We start from the raw sequence: 24538 nt of genomic DNA, 5'->3' as shown, positions 1-24538 counted from the left end.
GGGGTGGCACTGCCCCTGGGTGTCTGCTGGAGTTCCGCAAGTATCGCCCTGTGTGTAGGGCTGCTACTTTCCAGGCTTCCGGGTTTTCCTGGGGTCGGTTATGTTAGCGCATGCAGTCCTTTCGGGGGGCTGGGAATCCCTCCACCGGTTTTTCCCGCTGCCCGTCCTGCACAATGACTCGCTGCCAGCGCCTCCTTTGGTTCCGGTGGATGCCTGGCTGTGCGACCTTTTTTCCCAAGTGGGCCGAGATCTCGTCCGATCAGTGGGTCCTGGAGGTGTTGCGGGACGGTTATGCTCTGGAGTTTGCCTACTCTATGCCAGATCATATCTAGCCTCTCCGTGTCAGATGGCATGGAAGACGCTAGCCTTTCGCCAGACCCTTCAGCTTGCTAGATCTCAAAGCTGTTCCAGTATCCTCTCAGGAGTGCGGCACCAGCAGGTACTCCATTTACTTTATGGTGCCCAAGAAGGAGGGACCCTTTCGCCCATCCTAGATTTAAAAAGGGGTCAACAGGGCTCTCAGATTTCCCTATTTTTGCATGGAAACACTGCGGTCTCATTCTGGCGGCTCAGCCGGGGGAGTTCCTGACTTTTCTGACGGAGGCCTATTTGCATGTTCCCATTCGGGCCTCCCATCAGCTAGAACCTGGCAGGTGGTGTCTTAGTCCCGTAGCCTTCGAGTTGCTTGTGCAAGTCTGAGGCCGGCCAGTCATGGACCTGATGGCCATGAGTGTCAATGCCAAAGTGCCACAGTTCTTCAGTCGGCGCAAAGATAACCATGCTGAGGGGCTAGTGCAGCCTTGGCCGAAGGACGGCCTCCTATATGTATTTTTACCCGTGGCTGATGGTGGGCAGAGTCCTTCTTTGCATTGCTCAGCATGTTGGCTGCATGATCCTGGTGGCTCCAATTAGCCCAAGCACCTGTAGTATGCAGATCTGGTTCATCTTCTCGTGGCAGATCATTTTGCGTTGCCCCTCTCGCCCAACCTTCTGACTCAGGGTCCCATTCTAATGTTCGATCCAGGTCCCTTTTGTCTTACAGCTTGGCTCTTGAAAGGGAACGGCTAAGTAAGAAAGGTTATTCAGATAGGATGATCTCCACCCTCTTGGGTTCTCAGAGCCTTTCCACCACTCAGGCTTATGTGCAAAGTTAGCGTCTCTTTGAGGAGTGGTGTTCCATGTGTGGCATGGTTCCCCTTCGCACTTCTTTGCCTCCCTCTGCTGCATCACTGATAACATCATAAGTGATATGGTAGAGGAAAAGCAGCGAAGCAGCCCGTTCAGAGCGCTGCAACCGCTTCTGTTTTGGATTCTTTTGGTATGTCAGGCTCATGGTGGGAGGGTCGGTGGGGTTCTGCTGCACAGAGTAATGGAAGGGAAGGATAGACAGACACTGCAGAGGGAAGCCCTGGAAGGGAAGGCTGCAAAGCGGCCCGTTCAGAGTGCTGCTGCTGTTTTTGGAGGCCTCTGGAGCTGCTGCACAAGGGGAAGGGTGAAAGGCGAGGAAAGATGCTGCACTGGGGGGGGGAGTGGGGAGAAAGGAAAGAGGAAGAATTGGGGTAGAGGAGATGAAGGGAGAGATGACTGGCAAATCGGGCAGCACTAGTGTCAGGGTTGGAGTCAGGGAGTGTTGGGGTGGCTTCAAGGGTTGATCTTAACTAGTGCTTATTTTTGGGGTAGGGCTTATATTAGGAGCATCTTTAAAAATCATGCTAGGGCTTATTTTCAGTGTAGGTCTAATTTTCAGGGAAAAACGATAATTTATTTTTTTTTAAAGCCCATCCTGGAGTCCCTCAAAGCCAATGATGATATGAAGCTCAATTTTTCTTAAAATTTACTATTATTTTTGCTTAATGGAGAATATTTATTGGTATTATAGCTATAACTTTTATGTTTTCACACTCATCAATGATACATTGATAAAAAGACCCTTAATGCTTCTCTATTTAAGATTCAGCTCAGGAATAATTAGATAAATACTATGTGGAGAGTGTGATTTAGAGGTTAGAGCTTTAGCCCTAGCACCCAGAGGTTGCGAGTTCAAATCCTGCGCTGATCCTTGTGACCTGGGCAAGTCACTTACAATATATTTCGCTCTATAAGATGCACCTAATTATAAGACACACCCACCTGTAGAGGAGGAAAAACCAAGAAAAAAAAAATTCTGAACCAAATGGTGTGCCCTTTCCCCGCCTCTGGTGGTCTAGTGGTAGGCCAGGACAAGTGCAGGGCACGTTTAGTGGTGGGCATGTCTAGTGATGGGCATGTCTAATGGGAGGCATGTGTAGAGGCAGCCAGCCAGCCCCAAGCCAGCCAGCCCGCCCACCCCAAGCCAGCCAGGTAGCCCCCCCCCCCATACCTTTTTTCCATCCCCCCCAGTACCTTTTTTTTTTCCATCTCGGCTCCCAGCATGCTTTCCGCGCTCCTGCCTCAATTCCTCTGCTCTCTTCCAGCAGGGGCACTGCGGTGCACGAGGCAGGCGCATGCTTTTTGCGTGCCTGCCTGCTCCCGCACTGCACTCCGAATGGCTGCTGCCAGTTCTTACGAGTCCCGTGAGAACTAACAGCAGCCATTTGGAGTGCAGCACATGTCTGCCTCGTGCACTGCTGTGCCGCTGCCGGAAGAGAGCAGGGGAGCCATGGCAGGAGTGTGGAAAGCGCGCTGGGAGCCAGGATGAACAAAAAAAAGTAAGGGTTAAAAAAAAAAATATTCGCTCCTTAAGATGCACTCTTATTTCCACCCCCTTTTTAAGGGTGGAAAAAGTATGTCTTTTGGAGCGAAAAATATGGTATTCCCTAGCAACAGCAGGGATCCAGAGACCAATGGGATAGCCCACATCTACCAGCAGGCGGAGATAGAGAAACTGATTAACAGGTGGTCCTATTGGCTGGCACTCCTCCTGTTTATTCAGTATTCTCTATCTCCCAGCAGGTGATAGTCGCTATTCAACAAGCTCCTGAAATCTGGCTGTGCCAAGGCCTTTATTTTCTCCTGTTGAGACTTTCTCTTCAGTGAGCTGGCTGATTTATTTCTCCTGTTGAGATCTTCTCTTCAGTGAGACAGGGGTGTCCAGCTGAACGGTGCCGGCTTTAGAGGTTACACTTGGGGCCCCCCCCCCCCCTTGTCCCTGCCTCACCCTCCCTCCGATGATAGAGGGTCTGCCCTGGTCTCTATTTTTTCTTCTTTCCCATTTAAAAAAAAGAAGGGGACTACACAGCTGCATTTTTGCCTTGCTAGTGCTGAGCAGCCGGTGTTTCCCGGCGTCTACCGGCACTATTCAGTAGGTTGTGAGTATGTGTTTTATTCTACTTGTCTTTGAACTTTGTGGTTGTGTGAGAGCTGCGGGTTCTTGACTATGGCAGTTTTGTTTTGTGGTGGAATGTGGTTTTATATGAGGTTGCTTCGGTGAAGGGCCTACCATTCGTTTGAGGGAGCCTCTGCCTTCCCGCGCATAAGTAAGGAGAGTTTCTTTTCTTGCCCTGGCGCTTGTGCTGTGGGGTTGGTAGTTTCTGGGGCATTGTTTTCTCGACGCTGCCACAGCCCGTGGGGGAAATGCGACTGTGTGGCTCTCGGTATGGCCTCGGGGATGTGAGGATGGCTCCGGGTGTGTTATACAGTATCTGAACTGGAGCTGGGTCTTTCTGGAGCGCGGGTGGTGTGAGCTTGTGCTTCACTGCTGTTGGGAGCCGTGCGCCTTTCCTACTTTTCTCCCCGAGGTGTATTTTGCAATGTGTATTGCAATTTGTGTAGGACGCGGCTGCACTGTTATATTTATGCCTGTATATATATATATATATTACGGCTATGGGCTCCGAGTCTGTTGTGGGCGGCAATGTTCTTGGAGCCGGCCTGTTTTGGCGCGAAACAGTCCGCGCTTGGGTCGCCAGCACCACGTTGCTCGGGAAGTTATTCTAGGCGGCTGACTTTCTCAGCGCGGGCCTCGACTTCTGCTTTGCGGGGCTGTGTGCTTCTGTTTTGGCTATGAGCTCCCAGTCTATTTTGTACAGCGCTGTTAGGGGAGCCAGCCGGTTTTGATTCTGGCGGGAAACTGCCCTGCGCTTGGGCCCCCAGTGCCGCGGGGTTCAGTGACTCATGTCCTGCAGCTGACTTTTTTTTTTGTAAATCTTTATTCTTTTTCATTTCTTACGTCAAGTGAAAAAATGCATATTAAAATACAATTATTTCATAACACTTGAATTACATTCAAATACTCTTATAATATAAAGTAAATATCCCCTTTTTTGTCAGTATTCCTACATCCAAATACAGTAAATTGAATTACCCTCCCTAACCCCCTATATATTCTATCCATGTGCTAAGATATCTGATCATTAGAGAAACTAGCCAATGGTCCCCATATTTTTTTAAAATTATGAATATTCCCCTGTTGTAACGCAATCGTTTTTTCCATTTTATATATATGGCAAACTGAATTCCACCAAAATGTGTAATTTAATTTAGTCCTGCAGCTGACTTATCAGCATGTACCGCGGCTTCTTTTTGTTTCGGGGTTGGATCGTCAGCCCTGTTGGAAACAGCTTTGCCCCGTATTGCAGTGCTCAAGTTTGATGTGTGTGTATATTCCACAGGCTTCTCTTGCCGGAAAAAAAAAAAAAGAATGCAGCTAGTTGTTCTTGGGGGCTGTTCATTTATATCCCTAGGCACTTACACGTAAGGTTCTGCCCTGGGTTTGGCTGCCTGCGTTTGGTTGTGCTACCTTATGGGTTGGCAGACGGCATGGCGGAGTAGGTGACAAGGGCGTGCCCGTGTTTCATTCAGGTGGTTTATTGCCTCACTCGGGATTCCGATAACGTGCGGCGGTGTTGGAGGTTTCCTTAGGCCTTCTGCCTATGTGCTGTGTGCGTCTGGTAGTGCTCTAGGCATGTTTCTTCATGGTAGTATGTAGGAATTCCGAGTTGGGGGTCTCTCTTGAGGCCTGATGGCTCTTTTCTTCTTCCAGTGGGCCAGCTTGTCTCCAGGGTTGGCTGATTTTTCATGCTTTTTTTTTTTTTTTCCATTATATTTTTATTTTCAAATTTTACAAAAAGTGTACATAATAATAAAATACATTTGATAAATGCATGGTATCACTTTTATATCTAACACAATGTATGTCTAAATTTGATTTTCCCCTTCACCCTCCCCCCACCCTTTTATTGCTTTAATATAATATTTTCAAATTTTATAAAAGTATACAACATATTAGAATACAATTGATAATTATTCAATAACATATTTATATCTAATACAATATATTCTGGATAAATTTTATTCATTTTCCCTCCCCCCACCCTTCTATTATTTTTTAATCATTTGTTACATTTTGTATCATATATTATAATATATTATATATATTTTGTTTTCCTTACCCCCCCTATATGTGTGTCATAAAAAAAAAATCTCTAAAAGAAGAAAAGAAGAAAAAGTATTCTATTATTTAATCATTACAGTATTTTGTCAATGGCCCCCATATTTTTATAAATTTATTATATGTCCCCTTTTGTATTGCTATTGTTCTTTCCATTTTAAAAACATGGCATATTGTATTCCACCAAAATGTGTAGTTTAGGTTGTTGTAATTTTTCCAATTGTTAGTTATATGTTGAATGGCAACCCCTGTCATAATTAATAAAAGTTTATTATTTTCTGGTGAAATTTGACTTTTTTTTCTCATCATTGTTCCAAATAAAATTGTATCATATGATATTGCAATATGATTTTCCATTAATTTATTAATTTGTGGCCAAATTGAATTCCAAAATATTTTAATATAAGGACAATGATATAATAAATGATCTAATGTCCCTGGTTCTAGATTACAGTGCCAGCATCTTTTAGACTTAGAACTGTCTATTTTTTGTAAACGAGTAGGGGTCCAAAAAGCTCTATGTAATAAAAAGAACCATGTTTGTCTCATAGACGCTGACACTGTACATCCCATTCTCCAAGACCAAATTAGTGGCCATTGAGATGCATTAATTTGATTTTTCATGCTTATCGCGCGGTGGTCGCCTTCATGGCGCGTGCTAGACAGCCCTCCGCTCTAGTAGAACGGTCTAGGAGGCTGCTGATCCCTAGGGGCGAGAACCTCTGCTTGCGTGTTTGTAGGGTAGCTTGCGCTGTATGCCTATTGAATTCACCCCTTAAGCTCTCTTTTGGAGTGGAAACCTGGTCTGTTTTCCGGCCAGGTACAGCTCGTTTCTCTGGAGAGGCGTACGCTGCTTCTGGATTACGCCTGGTGAGCCTTGTCTTTCCTTTGCATGCATTAAGTTCAGGCAGGTTGCTGAGTGTCCTCATGCTCCCTTTCACATCACAAGACGGTGTTCTTTTTCCAGGTTTGCATTTTTTCTCATGAGGGAGTAGTCGCTTTACTATCAGGTCAGGGAGCTGTGGACATTTTTCAGGATGCTTGCACCTTTGCATCCTCCTCAGGTTTCCAGTTCGTTCATGGAGTCGCTCTGTTTCGTGTTTCTCTTTGAAGTGTTACTGGTCCTCGGGACGGTTCTTGTAGTTCTTAGGGTACCACTTAATAATGGGTGGCCAAGACGGGGGCATTGGGCAGGCTGGATTCCATTCTGCTGCATTAGTTTCTCAGGGTTGCCCATTTCTGCAGTCAACCTGGGAGTATATTACATTTTTTCTCTGGACTCCGAATCGGCACTAGGTTTGCCTGCCTCTCTTGGAGCAGCGCTTTCGGTTTTGGCACATGCCATTCGCCTAACCAGGGGTTCACAATCATTTTGGATGATGTGACCAATGGTACCGTTTTGCGCTACCAGGCGATTCATCTAATTTCTTCTTGACTGCCTGCTTGATTCGACGACTTCCAGTCGGGTCATTTGACTGACACGAAACGGGTGGTATCCTTTCCTCAGTTCTTTACACGTGCATCTTCGAATTTGCAGTGCTCTTTTCTCCTGTACTATTTATAGGTATATCGGGTTGATGCTTTTATTCTTATAGGAGAGACATGTGTTTCTTTCCGGAGACTTGAGCGTGGGGTCTCGATCTCAGATTGGGGTTCTTCGCTTACCATGGCTAAGAGTATGGGATTCTGTACAGGTTCTAGTATCCATATTGCTGACTCCTCTGGGAACCTCGGCTTGCTTTCCCCTTCTAACGCTACAGCAGCAGCTTTTGTTCCGGTGGTTCCTGGTATCTCAGGGCTCCAATTAGTTGGTATGCTTCTCCTGCATAGCTCTGTATGATTTGGTGGCTCAGCGAGACTCTTTTTTCAAGACATGCCTCGATCTTTGCTGGACTAGCTCATGACAATCGACCATTCCGGGCTGTCGGGTTGGGGGCAGTGTTCCCTCTAAGCTGCGCTGGCGTACAAAATATTAGTTATCCCAGGACAAGCAGGCAGCATATTCTTGACTGATGGGTGACGGCACCGACGGAGCCCCGGTACGGACACTTTTAGAGTGATTGCACTCTAAGAACTTGGAAAGTTCTAGAGACCGCACCGCGCATGCGCGAGTGCCTTCCCGCCCGACCCCGACGCGCGGTCCCTCAGTTTCTTAGTTTCCGCGGAGCTAAGAAGTCGCATTTTCAACGGCTGTTGAAATATTTTTTCATTCGCCTTCCCGCTCGCGTAAACTTTTTCGGGTTCTTTTTGCCCTTCCGTTTTTCTTTCTTTTAAAAAAAAAAAAAAAAAATTTCTCTTGTTTTTGTCAAGTTTCTTGATTTGACCCGGCGGGGCCTACTGCCATCATCGAGGCCTCGGCCTTCGATTTGGCAGAAGCCGTTTTTACGTTCATGCCCCCCCAGCCCGGGTTCAAGAAGTGCCAGCGGTGTGCACGGCCTATTTCCCTTACAGACCCGCACAACTGGTGCCTTCAGTGTCTGGGTCCGGAACATCAGGCCTCTACCTGCACCCGCTGTGCCACTTTGAAAAAGCGGACTCTCAAAAATCGAGAGATACAGCAGAGACTGCTTTTCGGCACCGACATGTCCGACCCCGCGTCTTCGGCGCCGGTCTCGGTACCTGTTTCGTCGGCACCCACCTCATCGACGCCACGCGATACCGCGTCGGCGTCGCAGCATGCAGGTAAGCCGGCTAAGAAGCCTTCCCCGCTGGAACGTCCTCCGGTCTCCATTGCAGAGAGTCCAATCCTGCCGACCGTGAGGCGCCAGCGGAAGCGCTCCGCCCCTATTGAGGTGAGTCCCTCGACATCGGGCTCCTCATCTCCGGGGCATCGAGCGGCACCGCAGGTACCGCAGAAGAAAAAAGCGGTACCAGTGCCCTCCCTTGATGATCGCATTGCGGCCATCTTGCAGGTACAGCTGAAGGAACAGCTCAAACAACTCCTTCCAGCTCTCCTGACACCGAGCCCTCCGGTATCGGTCCCCACTGAGCAACCGGTACCGATCGTGGAACAGCCAGTATTGTCACCATCCACTCCTTCGGTACCGGTACACTTGACCTCATCGGCATCGATGCCTGTCCTCGCACCGGAGCCTAGGTCTCATCACCAATCGGTACAGACATCGGCTCCGGTGCGACCGATAACATCGCCCGGTACCGCGTCGGTGAGGTCGGGTAAGTCGGTACAGAAGTCCCGACACCGAGAACCATCCACCCCTGAGTCTCGGGACCGTGGTCCCCATGTTCGAGACCCTGATCTGTGGGGCGACTCTGAAGAACCTCTTCAGTCAGAAGGGGAGTGTTCATCAGAGGAGGACGAGCCTGTTCTGCAGGATATTTCCTCCAAACCTGATTCCACCTCTTTCTCTTCTTTTTTAAGAGATATGTGTGAATCTCTTTCCATTCCCTTGGAGGCTGAGTCTAAAAAGTCCAAAGCTTTTTTGGACGCTCTTGATTTTGACCAGCCTCCAAAGGAATTCTTGAAACTCCCTTTACATGACATCCTGAGGGAGACCTTTTACAAGAATCTGGAGACTCCTCTTACCATCCCGGGAGCCCCTCGCAAATTGGATTCCCTTTATAAAGTAATCCCTATTCCTGGTTTTGATAAACCACAGCTCTCTCATGAGTCTCTTCTTGTAGAATCCACCCTCAAGAAGTCCTTAGGAGCTAGTGTCTATGCCTCTGTCCCTCCTGGCAGAGAGGGTAAAGCCATGGACAAATTTGGTAAGCGACTTTACCAGAATGCGATGCTTGCTAATCGTTCTGGTAACTATGCTTTTCATTTTTCATTTTATTTAAAGCATCTCCTTACCACCATGGCTTCCTTTGAGCAGTACCTTCCTGTGGGGAATCGTGAATCTTTCCATCAGTGCTCTTCAGCTCTTTTCCAGCTTAGGAAATTCATGGTAAGGTCTATATATGACACTTTTGAGCTTACCTCTAGAGCAACAGCCATTTCTGTGGCCATGCGCCGTTTGGCTTGGCTCAGAGTCTCTGAGCTTGATGTTAATCATCAAGACCGGTTGGCTAATGCCCCATGTTTAGGGGATGAGCTGTTCGGAGATTCTATGGACTCAACGACCCAGAAGCTCTCGGCTCATGAAACCCGCTGGGATACCCTTCTTAAGACCAAGAAGAAACCTCCACCTTCACGGCCATTCAGACAGCAAACGGCCTATCAGCGGCGTTTTGTGGCTCGCCCCTTGCAGCCTTCCACTCAGCAACCTAGGAGGCAGCGTCAACAGCAGCGGCAAACACCTAGACCTCAGCAGCAACAACCAGCTAAGCAGCCTCCTCCACAAAAATCGACTCAGCCCTTTTGACTTGATCCTAGAGAGTTCAACCATCTCCTCTCCTCCCTCAACCGATAGGAGGACGACTGTCTTTCTTTCTCAGCCGGTGGGAAGTTATCACTTCGGACCAGTGGGTCCTCAACATCATCCGCCACGGCTACTCTCTCAACTTTCACACCCTTCCGGGCCAAAGTCTACCAAAAGAGTCTGCTTTGCACACTCCTCAATCTGCCCTCCTTTGTCAGGAGGTTCAGTCCCTCCTACTTCTAAACGCCATAGAGGAAGTTCCTCTGGACCAAAGAGGGCAAGGATTCTACTCCCGGTATTTTCTAGTCCCCAAGAAAACAGGAGACCTCAGACCAATTCTAGATCTACGAGATCTCAACAAATGTTTGGTCAAAGAAAAATTCAAGATGCTATCTCTAGCTACGCTTTATCCTCTCCTCGATCACAACGACTGGCTATGCTCTCTCGATCTCAAAGAGGCCTACACTCACATTCCAATTCATCCGGCCTCCAGACAGTACCTTCGCTTCATGATAAATCACTGTCATTACCAATACAGAGTGCTCCCCTTTGGTCTTGCCTCCTCTCCAAGAGTGTTCACAAAATGTCTGGTAGTGGTGGCAGCATTTCTACGCTCCCACCACCTTCAGGTTTTTCCCTACCTGGACGATTGGTTAATCAAGGCCATTTCATCTCAGACTGTTCTTCTGGCCACCAACCAGACCATCTTTTTTCTACAACTCCTGGGGTTCGAAATCAATATACCCAAGTCTCACCTTCTTCCTACGCGGAGACTTCAATTCATTGGAGCGGTACTGGACACGGTCCAGATGAGAGCCTTCTTGCCGGACAACCGTCTTCACAACCTCCAATCGCTCTGTCAGCAGGTGCTGTCCCAGCACTCCATTTCTGCAAAGCAGATGATGATTCTCTTGGGTCACATGGCCTCCACAGTTCATGTCACACCCCTGGCACGGCTTCACCTGCGCACTCCTCAATGGACCCTAGCTCTCCAGTGGTCTCAAGCGACAGACTCTTGCTCACGACACATATCTGTGACATCGTCTCTTCGTCAGTCTCTGCAATGGTGGTTGATATCCTCAAATCTCTCCAGGGGCCTTCTGTTCCATCTGCCTCCTCATCATCTGGTCATCACCACCGACGCCTCCCCTTATGCATGGGGAGCCCATCTGAACGAGTTCCAAACTCAGGGCCTTTGGACTCCTCAGGAAAAGAAGCATCACATCAATTTCCTGGAACTCAGAGCAATGTTCTATGCCCTCAAGGCCTTCCAACACCTTCTATTTCCGCAAGTCCTTCTAATTTGCACAGACAACCAGGTGGCTATGTACTACATCAACAAGCAAGGGGGAACGGGCTCTCGCCTCTTATGCCAGGAAGCCCAGAGAATCTGGTCTTGGGCATCCTTGCGCCGCTTATTCCTGAAAGCAATTTATATTCAGGGAGAACAGAACTACTTAGCGGACAAGCTCAGCAGAGTTCTCCAACCCCACGAATGGACTCTCGACCCATCGACTCTACAGTCCATCTTTGCACAATGGGGCACTCCTCAGGTGGACCTTTTTGCAGCTCCTCACAATCATCAGTTGCCCCAATTCTGCTCCAGACTTTACTCTCCTCACCGTCTGGCAGCGGATGCATTTCTTCTGGATTGGTCCAATCTGTTCCTTTATGCTTTCCCTCCTCTGCCTCTCATGCTTCGGACCTTGTTCAAACTAAAGAGGGAACGAGCCACCATGATCCTGATTGCACCACGGTGGCCCAGACAGCATTGGTTCTCCCTTCTACTTCAACTCAGTTCCAGGGATCCATTTCTACTTCCACTGTTTCCATCTCTGCTTACACAAGATCAGGAAACCCTCCTCCATCCCAACCTGCAATCTCTGCACCTGACAGCTTGGTATCTCTCGGGCTGACTTCAACTGATTCTTTGTTATCTCAGCCTGTTCGCTCCATCCTGGACGCCTCCAGGAAACCAGCCACTCTACAATGTTACCATCAAAAGTGGACGAGGTTTTCTTCTTGGTGTCTCCTACATCATCATGACCCCAGGTCTCTTGCTGTGGAACCTCTATTGGATTATCTGCTTTCTCTGTCTACTTCTGGTCTCAAGTCTACTTCCATCAGAGTTCATCTCAGTGCCATTACGGCTTTTCATGAGCCAGTCCAGGGGAAACTCCTTTCAGCTCATCCCCTGGTCTCCAGATTCATGCGAGGTCTTTTCAATCTGAAACCACCTCTCAAAGCACCTCCGGTGATCTGGGATCTGAACGTGGTTCTCTCCGCCTTGATGAAGCCTCCATTTGAACCCTTGGCTACTGCCTCTTTCAAGTTTCTCACTTGGAAGGTACTTTTTCTTATTGCTCTCACCTCTGCCAGGAGGGTCAGTGAGCTACATGCACTAGTTTCTGATCCACCTTTCACTGTCTTTCATCACGACAAGGTGGTTCTACGTACACATCCAAAGTTTCTCCCTAAGGTTGTTTCTGAGTTCCATCTCAACCAATCTATTGTACTACCTGTTTTTTTCCCTAAACCTCACTCTCATTCCGGGGAACAGGCTCTTCATACTTTGGACTGTAAGCGGGCCTTAGCTTACTATTTAGACCGTACTAAGCCCCACAGATCATCTCCCCAACTTTTTCTGTCCTTTGACCCGAATAAATTGGGACGTCCTGTTTCTAAGCGCACACTATCTAATTGGCTTGCTGCGTGCATTTCATTCTGCTATGCTCAGACACTGGAAGGTTCTGTCACGGCACATAGAATTAGAGCTATGGCAGCATCTGTAGCTTTCCTCCGTTCCACGCCCATTGAGGAAATCTGCAAAGCTGCTACGTGGTCCTCAGTCCATACTTTTACATCTCATTATTGTCTGGATGTTTTCTCCAGACGGGATGGACATTTCGGCCAATCTGTTTTACAAAATTTGTTTTCCTAATGGCCAACCTTCCCTCCATCCCTCTTTTTGTTAGCTTGGAGGTCACCCATCAGTCAAGAATATGCTGCCTGCTTGTCCTGGGATAAAGCACAGTTACTTACCGTAACAGGTGTTATCCAGGGACAGCAGGCAGATATTCTTGCGTCCCACCCACCTCCCCGGGTTGGCTTCTTAGCTGGCTTATCTTAACTGAGGGACCGCGCGTCGGGGTCGGGCGGGAAGGCACTCGCGCATGCGCGGTGCGGTCTCTAGAACTTTCCAAGTTCTTAGAGTGCAATCACTCTAAAAGTGTCCGTACCGGGGCTCCGTCGGTGCCGTCACCCATCAGTCAAGAATATCTGCCTGCTGTCCCTGGATAACACCTGTTACGGTAAGTAACTGTGCTGTCGCAGCGCACAAGTTTCTCGTCACAGCGCAGGACCGGCAAGATTGACTCATTTGAACTTCCTGCATCAGCATCGGAAGCGTGCGCTGGGCCGGAGAGATCTTGGGGAGCCTCCGACAGTGGCTTTCTCCCCTCTCTGCAGCTCTCCTTTACTTCCCAGCGCAGCGATTCACGAAGGCAGCCTCGGGGCTTTTGCTGAGTCGCGGCTGCCTCTGATGATGCAACTTCCTCTTTCCTCAGAGGCGGCGCGACACAACAAAGGACCCGAGGCTGCCTTCATGAATCGCTGCGCTGGGAAGTAAGAAGAGCTGCTGGGAGGGGAGAAAACCACTATCAGTCTGGTAAGCTGCTGGGCAGGGGAAAAAAGGGACAGCTGCTACTGGAAAGGGAGAAGGAGAGATGCTTCTGGGAGGGGAGGAGGGAAAGGAATCTGGGAAGCTGCTGGGCCAGGAAAAAAAAGGGACAGCTGCTACTGGATAAGGAGAAGAAGGAGAGATGCTTCTGGGAGGGGAGGAGGGAAAGGAATCTGGGAAGCTGCTGGGCTAGGAAAAAAGGGACAGCTGCTACTGGAGAGGGAGAAGGAGACGGAGAGATGCTTCTGGGAGGGGAGGAGGGAAAGGAATCTGGGAAGCTGCTGGGCAAGATAAAAAAAGGGACAGCTGCTACTGGAGAGGGAGAAGAAGGAGAGATGCTTCTGGGAGGGGAGGAGGGAAAGGAATCTGGGAAGCTGCTGGGCAAGGAAAAAAAAGGGACAGCTGCTACTGGAGAGGGAGACGGAGAGATGCTGCTGGGAGGGGAGGAAGGGAAGAGAGTTACTGCTGGACAGGAGGCTGGGAGAAAGAAAGAAAGGGGGCAGGCAGGGAAACAGAAGGAAAGAAGAGAAACAGAAAAAAAGAAAGAAAGGTCAGGGAGAGAGGAAGAAAAAGTTGGGGGAGGGAATGAGGTGTGGAGGAGAGAAAGCATACAGGCTGATAGAAGGGAAGAAAGATTGGATGCACAGTCAGAAGAAGAAAGTGCAACCAGAAATCACCAGACAAGGTAGGAAAAATGATTTTATTTTAAATTTAGCAAAGTGGAGGCAGTATTACCACAGTTTTCAAAGGAATTTGCCCAAATAACTTAATAGTTAACTGGGTAAATTCCCAGAGATGAAAACTTCCCTTCACTTACTATGCACAGTTCTGAATTTATATCTGCTGTCTATATTTTACAATATGGTCCCCTTTTACTAAACCGCAATAGTGGTTTTTAGCGCAGGGAGCCTATGAGCGTCAAGAGCAGTGCTGGGCATTCAGCGCAGCTCCCTGCGCTAAAAACTGCTATTGTGGTTTAATAAAAAGGATGGAGGGTATATTTGTCTATTTTTGTATGCTATAAAAACCAAATACAGAGAGAGACTGAGAGCTGTTGACGAAGAGCTACGTGTGTGTCTTTCTTCCATTCCAGCCAGAATATCAGCTTTGTGTTCAGCCAAACAGGCCCAGGTTTCGCACTGAATAAAGTATTTTATAATTTTTATAATTTTTATTTCATAATAAAGTAATTATAAAATACTTTCTTTGTGTTTATTTGATTCCTATTCAAGATAATTACTTTATATATAGTCAATATAGGCAGAGAGTTAAATTTTTTAACATTTTCTAATGGTGGTGTGCCTCGTGATTTTTTTTCATGAAACAAGTGTGCCTTTGCCCAAAAAAGGTTGAAAAACACTGGTCTAGAAATTGAAAGCATCAAACGTATTGTCTTCTGGACTGTTTTTAATTTACAGTTTACACATATGGATGTAACAGACATAACTACATTTGTTGTAAAACATTTATTAAGATATCATTTCATCCCTACAATTTCTGTGTTCTTAAAAATATTATTTAACGTTATTTAATTTAGCGTGTAGGCCTAAAATTCCTTTGAATACCTCGTCCTCATGTATCAGCAACTTTGACAACATATTTATTTGGCTCATAACTTGCTGGCGCCCGATATTTTTAGCTCACAGTGAAAAAAGTTTGCTCACAACACCCGCCCGCTTAGAGGGAACACTGGTTGGGGGGCTCGGTGGCTTCCATCCTCAGCTCCAGGAGTCTGGTCTTCAGAGGCGACTAAGTAACTTGTTCATTCTTCAACTCTTGAGCAGGGTCGGGCTACCTTTCTGGAGCTTCAGATCATGCTTCCAGAATACAGCTGAGGGTCCTTTTGGTCAGTATTAGGATGGGGGTATTTCTCTACAGCTTGGGCAGTAGGTGTTGTACTCCGTTGGCAGGTGGAGTTGTTCTGCTTCAATGGGTGGACTCTCATCTTCATCTACGGTTGGCAGATCCTTTTGTGGATCAGGAGGTGAGTTTGGATGGACTTTCTCTCCGCGGAATCCGAGCATGGCCATTTCTTGTATGTTACAGTGTACAGCGCTGTGTGCGCTCTGGACAGTGCAGGTTAGTAATAGTGTAATCTTCTGCATCCTGGATATTGAGATTTGTGGCTCAGGCATTCTAGCTCTTTTTATGGATGTGAGGTCTCCTGGATCTAGACCTCATGGCCTCGTCTCTCAATTCTGAGCTTCCTAGCTTCTTCGGGGGGCCCAGGGAGTGGGTGTTAGAGGGGGTTGCTGCGTTGCTCCTTTCTCGCTTCTGCCTTCCCTTTTTCAGTGTTTTCCGCTGGCTGATGATGGCTTGGATTTGCCATTTCGGGCTCGCTTTCCGGGCACAGTATTTGTAGGATCTCTGGATTGGCGGCGCCATCCTTCCTATGCGGATTTGATAAGTCTTTCGCCAGCCGGACTAAGAAGTTTCCTGGTGTCTCCGGCTTTGCTCACCTAGGGTCCGATCTACATGGATATTTGTACTACTTTAGTATTACAACCTAGCTTTTTGAAAAGTCTTGGCTGACGTGTAAGGTTTATGCGATGCAGGTTGTTTCTTCTCTTATCCAGGTGCTGCGGACATCTTCTCCTGTGGCTTCTGCTTCCTTTGGAGGTTTTTCCTTTCTTGGGTGCTTCTTAGCGTTTGAACCACTCCAGAGTTCCTTTTTGGCACAAGTGCTTTGTCGAGGGCGTAGCGTTCAATTCCCTTCATCTTCTAGTACCATACTTGACTTGTTACAAGGGCTAGGTATTTTGCCCTTCGCTTACTTCTCAGATTCATGTAGTTCAGTTCCTTATCAGAGTGCGGTATATTCAAGCACCTCTTCGAAAGCCCGGTTTGGAGTACAATCTTCACGTACTTCTTCTCAGTTTACCAACGGCTTCTTTCATCCTGGTCTTATTGGACTCTGAAGGGCTGTGCCGCTGAACGCGGGGTTTCTTGTAGCCATGGTTTCAGCTCTGCGGTTTTCTATGTTGCAGGCCTTGTTCAGCGGGGATTTCTATTTCTGATTTCCAAAATATGGGGTATCAGTTCGGATGGTACCACTATTTCCTTCTAGGGGGGTTGTCATCCTTTCTTTTATGTCACAATCGCTTTTCCTTCCTTCTTCCTTGGAGGTGAAATTGGGAGCAGTGCTTTTATTCACTGCATTTTTTGGTTCGTACGTCACGTTCTCCGCGAGCTCGGCTTCAAACGAATTTTAGTTGTTTATATCTCCTTTTAGTATTCTTCAGGAGATGCCTCATACATATGGCGGCGTTCGAAGCCTCCATCGCTCGATGGATCCAGGAGGACATTCTTTATGCTTGCTTGCTGGCAGGGCAGTGGGTGGCGAAAGAACTTCATGGCCATTCCGCCGGAGCGATGGCTACTTCTTGGGCTCGGCCCAGAGGTTTTTTCCTTGGAGGAGATTTGTCTCGCGGCTACTTGGTCTTCCAAGAGTGCTTTCCCTCTGCATTTCTGCTTGGATGTAGGGGCGCATGCAGTAGGGGCATTTTGTGCTTCGGTTGTTGTTGAGGCGGCGTTTGCTTCCCACCCAGATTGAGGATTGCTTTGCTACATCCCATTGGTCTCTGGATTCATCTGCTGCTGTTGCTAGGGAAGGAAAAATTATGTTCTTACCTGTTAATTTTCTTTCCCTTAGACACAGCAGATGAATCCAGAGCCCCATCCTTTTTGGTTATTGTCTCTCGGTTTTCTCTTTTGCAACTTTCGCAGTTTGTTATTCTGGCAGGTTGTTTTCTGTATTATTGCATTTTGAGATTGGTTATGGGAAAGAAGTTTTTTACATGCTATGCCTCTTGATGGTTAGGGCTGCTTGGGCAAGGAGCTATACTAAATAAACAGGAGGAGTACCAGCCAATAGGACCACCTGTTAATCAGTTTCTCTATCTCCGCCTGCTGGTAGATGTGGGCTATCCCATTGGTCTCTGGATTCATCTGCTGCGTCTAAGGGAAAGAAAATTAACAGGTAAGAACATAATTTTTCCATCCTCTACTGCCCAGGTACATTAGATAGACTTTGAGTCCACTGGAACAGATAGGGAAAAATGCTTGAGTATCTGATTTGTAACCCGTTCTGATCTCCTGTGGGAGGAGCGGCTAAAATAAAATTGAATGAATAAATAAATAAATATCACTTATTCTCCATTATGCCACAACTTAATATTAGTAACTTATCTTTATCTTTATGGTTACACGTGTTTATATGTTACTTAATAATTTGTAATTCTTAAACTCTAATAAAATTATTCAATAATGAAAAAAATTAAAAGGTGTGACTTTTATTTGTCACTTTTTTCATTTAGAAAACTGAAATAAGAGGTTACAACTTTTACTGAAGTACAGAATGTCTGTATGCTATAAAAATTATTTCCTTAAGAAATAACTTTAAAAATATTAGGGGTAATTCTATACTGGTGTGCATATTCTGTAAAGGAAAGTAGGTCCCTACTTTCCTTTATGGAATACTAGCATCAGCAAGTATATATGCATTTACTGTATTTGCTTAGGCCAGTGTCTCACAAACTTTTTTTTTTTTTAGCTCCAGCACACTAAAGAAGTAAATGTTTTTTGTGTCACACAAAAAAAGAGGATATTTGGCCCCACCCAGTTCTGCCCTCCTCCATCCCTAGCCCTGCACCCATACTAACTTCATCTTGTCTTCCCTGAGCTCAGGCATGCTCATAGAAGGCCTCCAAGCATGCACAGATATTGATACAATGACATTGCACGCATACGCGTGACATCATCACATTGATGTTCGGAGGCCCTCCAAACGTGGCTCTGAGCTCTTGTAGTGGCGAACATTTACAGAAGTATGTCGGGGGAAGGTGAGGTGCTGGTGCCGGCAGTGACAAAATCGCATACATGTCATCTATTCTAGAATCCCTGGCGGCACATCCAGAATATCTTCATGGCACACTATTTGCGATACACTGGCTTAGGCATTGTGTATATCCAGTGTTTACACTGGGCAGCAAGCAGCCAGACAGGTTCTTTACGTCGCCTGCAACTTTCAAATTTTATAACAACTGTTGAACTCCCTATGGTTCTTGATTTGTGAAGCACTGAGTATCCCAGACCCCTGAGGAAGACGTGTTTTTCAAAACATGGACCGTGTCAAGTCCTGTCTTCTAACATATGAGAACCATTTTTTAGTAAACAACATTTTATTGACTCAAATAAAAGCTTCTGTGCCTTGTACATCATCTCTGCAGTCCTTCTTTTGGTTTTGTTGTTTGACTTTCACTGCAGACCTATTGGATTCTTTTTTGTTTTTTCAGCTTAAATATAGAAGCATCCCCTGTCCAGCAGTAGCCCTTCTCCCTTCCTTTTACCTTCCCCGTGTCCAGCAGCACCCCTTCCCTGCTCCCCCTGTTCAGCAGTAGCCCTTCTCCCTTCCTTTTACCTCCCCCCTGTCCAGCAGCAGCCCTTTACCCTTCCTTTTACCTCCCCCCTGTCTAGCAGCACCTCTTCCTTGCTCCCCCTGTCCAGCAGTAGGCCTCACTTCCTGTTACCTTCCCCCCCTGTTCAGCAGCACCTCTTCCTTGCTCCCCCTGAACAGCAGTAGGCCTCCCTTCCTGTTACCTCTCCCCTGTCCAGCAGCACCTCTTCCTTGCTCCCCCTGTTCAGCATCCGGCTTCCTGGTTGTTCGCGTCTGCCCTCCTCTTCAAAGCAGCCTGTTAAGGTTTGCGGCCGGCAGTAGCAAACCTCGCAGGCTGCTCTGCACGTCAGTAGCATGTTCCCTCTGATGCGATCCTGTGTGTCAGAGGGAACGTTCTACCAAGGTGCAGAGCGGCCTGCAAGGTTCGCTACAGTCGGCCGCGAACCTCAGCAGGCTGCTTTGAAGATGAGCAGCGGTTGGTGAGTGAGGGCAGGAGGGGGGAGTCGCCGGCGTGTTCCCTGCCTCCATGTTCGAAAAAGGAATTCGGCACGGACCCAGAGACCACGGTGGCAGGGATCACGCCGTCCTAAGTGCGCATGCGCGCTTAGGGTTTTATTATAGAGGATTAAGGGTGTGATTCACAAAATATATGTAAAGAAACCTACATATTGACATATGACCCAACGGTTTTATACTTTTTTGCTAAAAGTTTCTTATATTTTATATATTTTCATAAATTATAGCATCTGAAATGCTTTTTATTTTTTTTTCCTCCATTCAGATATGAAGAAGCGGAAGAAGACTGTACAAAAGCCATATTAATAGATGGTTCCTATTCTAAAGCTTTTGCTAGGAGAGGGACTGCTAGAGCAGCATTGGGAAAACTGGAGAAGGCAAAAGAAGGTATGTAAGAGATGGAAGTTAAGGGCTTAAGTAAGGATTTTACTGCAAGGCACAGAATGAGAGAAAACCACTAATTAATTGGATCTTCTTAGAAAACTGCTATGTTAGTTAACAATGAATAAGACATTACCGTACACTTTCTTTGAGCCTTTCTTTTTCAATTAAAAATTCACAGATATTCATTTGTCTGTAAAACATATAAATATGTACACCGCCTGGTGTATTGTTAAAGACAGTACCATGCAAACTGTGTGCATATTGTATTTATTGGTTTCCACTGACTCAGCCTTCTAAATGAATAAACGGAGACTCAGTTGACAATGATGCATGCACCTGAGATTCAAAACAATTTAACTGGGCAAAAATCTTCATTCCTTATCTGTCCAGACCCGTTCAGATGCTTGGGTTTATGCTCTTCTGCCAGCAGGTAAAGACAGAACTTATTTGTGATATCACCACTTAAGTGTTCCTGCAGCCAGTGGCCAGTCAATAGGTCTTCAGCAGGTGGAAGGATGAGCTATCCTAGACAGCCTGGGCTAGGTGTGGTAGGATCTGATTGTTCTTCTGGAGAATGTTATTTAAACCCCACCAAAAAAAAAAAAAAAAAAATGTATATATCTTATATATACACACAAAACACAAATGTTAATTACCCTGTTCTTGGGTTAGAGACAGTGTCTGAGGGTACTTTTACATCTGTGTGGAATAAGGGTTCTTTTTCCTTGGGAGTCCCAGGTTGTATGTGGGGAGCACCATTCGATCTTAGCACTGTCCAGCTGTTCTTGCTCCTGTGAGGAAATTGTTAGCTTTTTTAAACACAATTGAAGGAAGTGCTGATATTTTGGCATACTATTTTGAATACCACTTGGTGGTTCTGAGTTTAATGTGCTTCCTGCCTTAGCTCCTATGCATGTGTAAACTGTGGTTCAGAGTTTAATCTAAACTAAAACTTGGATTTGTATACCGGATCATCACCTAAAAGGAGCTCGAATCAGTTAACAAAATAGCTGTAACATAAAGGAATCATGAAAAGTAAAATAAAAACTCAGATTAATCTATCTAAAAAAAAAAGAAGTATTAATACATGAAAATTATTTTGACAACCTACACTGGAAGTCCAAATATTGTTGGAATAATAATGTTTTCATAGATTTGTGAAATAATTGAAAAGAGTATATTGTTCTAATAGAGAAAGAAATATTATTCCAAATTTCAGTTAATCTGAATGAAATCGACTGACTCAATTTTCCGACAGATTTTACACCCTTGAAGGAAGGAAAAGAGAGTTTATGCATAGAAGCTTGAACACCACACACGCACATTTAAACCATATTCTGTAATAAACCGGAAGCCAATGGAGTTAAGTAAATAAGGGAGATATGTGATCAAACTTTCTATTCCCAAAGATTAATTTAGCGGCTGTATTTTATATAAGTTGAAGCCGTTGCAAACTGTTTTTACTCAGACTTAAATAAACCAAATTGCAATAGTCTAATTGTGCTAGTATAATTGACTGTATTAGTATTGAGAAATGTTGCAGATGAAATAATGCTCTAACTTTTCTCAACATATGTAAGCTAAAAAAAACATTTCTTCACTAGATAGTTTATCTGATCCTGAAGTGAGAGAGAAGAGTCCAGAATAATGCCCAAAATCTTAGAAGAGAATTCAATTGGTAAGGATATGCCTGAATTCAAAGTAACAGAACAGGGAAGTTTCTCTGACTTTGGACTTATCCATAACAATCTTGGGGTTGTCCTCAGCACAACCCCAATTTTCTGATTGTGTTTTTACCTGAATTTCTGCTGGGGTTTTTGCACTGTACCTACTGTATGAAGAATGGCTTCAGTGCAGGGATATATTTTGAAGAGTGTTTTCCAGGGACCTTGAGGATCAAACATTGTGCTTCTGAACACCCTAAAATTTCAGGGGAGGATAAATTTGGGGGGAATAATACCAGAATTCATTGGATCAGTTGTTGAACCATGAGCAAGAGATGCTTTTCTGCAGAAAAAGGTGGCTCTAGGAGAGTATTCTTCTACTGTATGATTTTTAAGCATGAAGAATTATCTCTTTTCAGGTTATGTTAGTTTTGTAGATAGCTGATCCCTCTTTAACTAGTGCTAAGGTAGATGGTCTTCTGCTGGTAGGTATTAGGAACTCCCATGAGCATTTGTGCAGTGTGCGAGTGTAGATGCAGGGTTTCTGAGTAGGGTGGTTCATGACCAAACTATATTCTGTTTAATTGGAAGAAAAGTAAGGACTTTGTCATCATAAGGTAGATGCTGTATTTGCAGTGATGACTAAGATATTATGGTTAAGAATCTGATCCATGCTGACCTGCGCTGACAGGAGGACTGGTCAGCAAAGAACAAAAGTAACTGGTGGCGGGAAGATCTGCAGGGATCTGTGCTTCAGTAGGGCTAAAGTGACTGGTGGTGGGAAGATCTGCGGGGACCTGTGCACCAGCAGGGTGAGAGAATGACTGGTGATGGTAAGGTCCACAGGACATGTGCACCAACAGAGTGAGGACACACCGAAGGTGCCCAGACCACTGGAAAAGGACCAAAGCTGGGCCTACACTGACTAGGCAGCACAGGAAGAGGGAACCAACCAAATGAAGGACGGGACTGGGACATCCACCAACCAAATCACAGAGCATTTCAGAAAAACCAACAGATTATTTATATTGTTTGGGGGAGCTTGTAAAGGAAAGTTGGCATTGAAGGTCACAGTAGAGAATGACATGGGGGAAAAATTTGTCCCCGCAAACCATCTGGTCCCGCAAACCATCTGATCCCATCCACACAAACCATCTCCCTTCTGTGTTCCTATTTTCCCCTTTTCAAATATCATTCCTCTGTATCTGTTTACTCCCTCCTGTGTCTGGCATTGCCTCCTTGTGTCCATATATCATCCCCATGTATCTCCCCTTTATGTCTCTGTCCCTATGCCCCCATGCACATAATTTCCTCTCTGTTTCTGTTACCTTCCTGTTTCTGTTACCTTCCAGATTTCCCCTCTCTTCCTCTTCCACACCAATCTCTCCAACCCCATCTAGCTTCTTTCCCTCTTTCTCCTCCCTTTTCCAGCATCTGGCTCACCTGCCTGTCCTTCTCCCCTTTCTCTTTCCAGCTGTGGGTTCAGTATTTGTCTCCCTCTTCATCCCCTTGGCCCAGTATCTCTTTCCCTTTCACTCCCTTCTTCATACTGTGAGGGAATACACATGGACCAGCAGCCCCCTCCTGCCCAATTGCCACATCTCGCCATCTCCTTCCCTTCCCCTCACCTTATGTGGCGAATTTAATTTTTCTTCTCCCAGCGGCACGCTTTCAACAAGTCACGCATGGCTGCTTCAGTTGAATCTTCTCTTCTGACGCAACTTCCTGTTCCGGTTGCGTCAGAGGAGAAGATTCAACTAAAGCAGCCGCGCGCAACTTGTTGAAAGCGTGCCGTTGGTAGAAGAAAAATTAAATTCACCGTATAAGGTGAGGGGAAGGGAGGGAGATGGCGGGACGCGACAATTGGGCAGGAGGGGGGCTGCTGGACTACATGATCTGTGATCGCGCATGTTCCCTTACTTCACTTCGGAAACAAGACCATTCACCGCTCCATGAGGCGGTGAATGGCCTTGTCCCCATCCCCGCAGTGACCAATATTTTTTCTCTCCCCATTTCGGCGGGTTACCCATGGCTAGCCGCAGGTAACAGCCACTGTGTCATTCTCTAGGTCACAGTAGCAAGCTGAATTTGCAAGGCTATTGCTTCTACCTACATCCTCAAGGTACATCTGGTTTCAGAAGTCTTGAAAGCACCATTCTGCCTAAAGTTATTTTGCTTCTTGAGCAGAGTATGCCTTCATTCCACCTCAAGAGATTTGCAATGCAGCCACCCGGTTTTCATTACATTTTTTGCTTGATGTTCAAGCTCAAGAGGATACAATGCTGGAGGCCAGAATTCTAATTTCAGGGCTTGTGGCTTTCCTCCATAGAAGATTACTGCATTGGTGTGTCCCAAGTATCTAGATTGATTTGGAAGGATGATAAGGAGAAATTAAATCTTACCTGCTAATTTTCTTTCATACCTTCAATGACCACCTCCACTCCCTGGTAAAAAAAATGCTTCTTTAGCCTTCATATGCTGAGGAAAGTGAGATCCTGTTTCCATCAAAAACACTTTGCCGTCCTTGTACAATCCATCATCCTCTCCAGATTAGACTATTGTAACTCTATTTACTTAAGCCTAACTAAGAAAAGCCTCCTCAGACTCCAGCGGATTCAGAATGCTGCGGCTAAGCTTATTTTCGCAAAAAGTAAATTTGATCACGTCTCACCACTTCTGTCCAAGCTTCACTGGCTTCCAATAATCTCCAGGGTTCACTTCAAATGTGCCTGCCTAACTTTCAAGATCTTTCATGGCATTATTCCTCCCGTTATTCCACTATCTTGGAATTCCTCTAATCCTAATTCCACCAGATCCTCCCAAAAATTAAAACTATCCTTCCCTTCGACAAAAGGTATATCCCATGCAGGAAAACTAGGGACATCCCTCCCCTTTAGAATCACCGAGCTCTGAAACAACCTTACATCCCCTCTCCGAAATTCGAGCACCTTACAACTTTTACGAAAACATCTGAAAACTTGGCTTTTCTCAAAAATGTAACAACTCCCCCCTCTCTGTTACCCAAAACCAGTTTTCTCAACCCATAACCATCCTTTGGAGTTCCATTTTATCTTCGTCCTGTAAACCGTGCCGAGCTCTACGACCGTGGAGAAGATGCGGTATACAAACCTAAGGTTTAGTTTAGTTTAGTTTATACCTGTCCAGAACCCACCCTTTGAAAGTACTTTTTGCCTTTTATGCATCTGTTAA

General features: G+C 46.1%; 1 protein-coding gene across 3 annotated transcripts in view; it reads left to right on the top strand.

The window, feature by feature from the left end:
• Positions 1-24538, top strand: part of RPAP3 (RNA polymerase II associated protein 3) — a 150484-nt gene that overhangs the window by 75047 nt on the left and 50899 nt on the right. For all 3 annotated transcript variants that reach the window (XM_033957900.1, XM_033957901.1, XM_033957899.1), the window contains one exon: positions 19546-19667. In XM_033957900.1, coding sequence (XP_033813791.1) covers positions 19546-19667 — 122 coding nt within the window. The remainder of the gene's footprint in view (positions 1-19545; positions 19668-24538) is intronic.

Source organism: Geotrypetes seraphini, chromosome 9, assembly GCF_902459505.1.
Source record: "Geotrypetes seraphini chromosome 9, aGeoSer1.1, whole genome shotgun sequence".
In the NCBI taxonomy this organism is placed as follows: Eukaryota; Metazoa; Chordata; class Amphibia; order Gymnophiona; family Dermophiidae; genus Geotrypetes; species Geotrypetes seraphini.
Note: the sequence above shows the minus strand (reverse complement) of the source record. Positions and strands in the feature narration are given on the sequence as shown.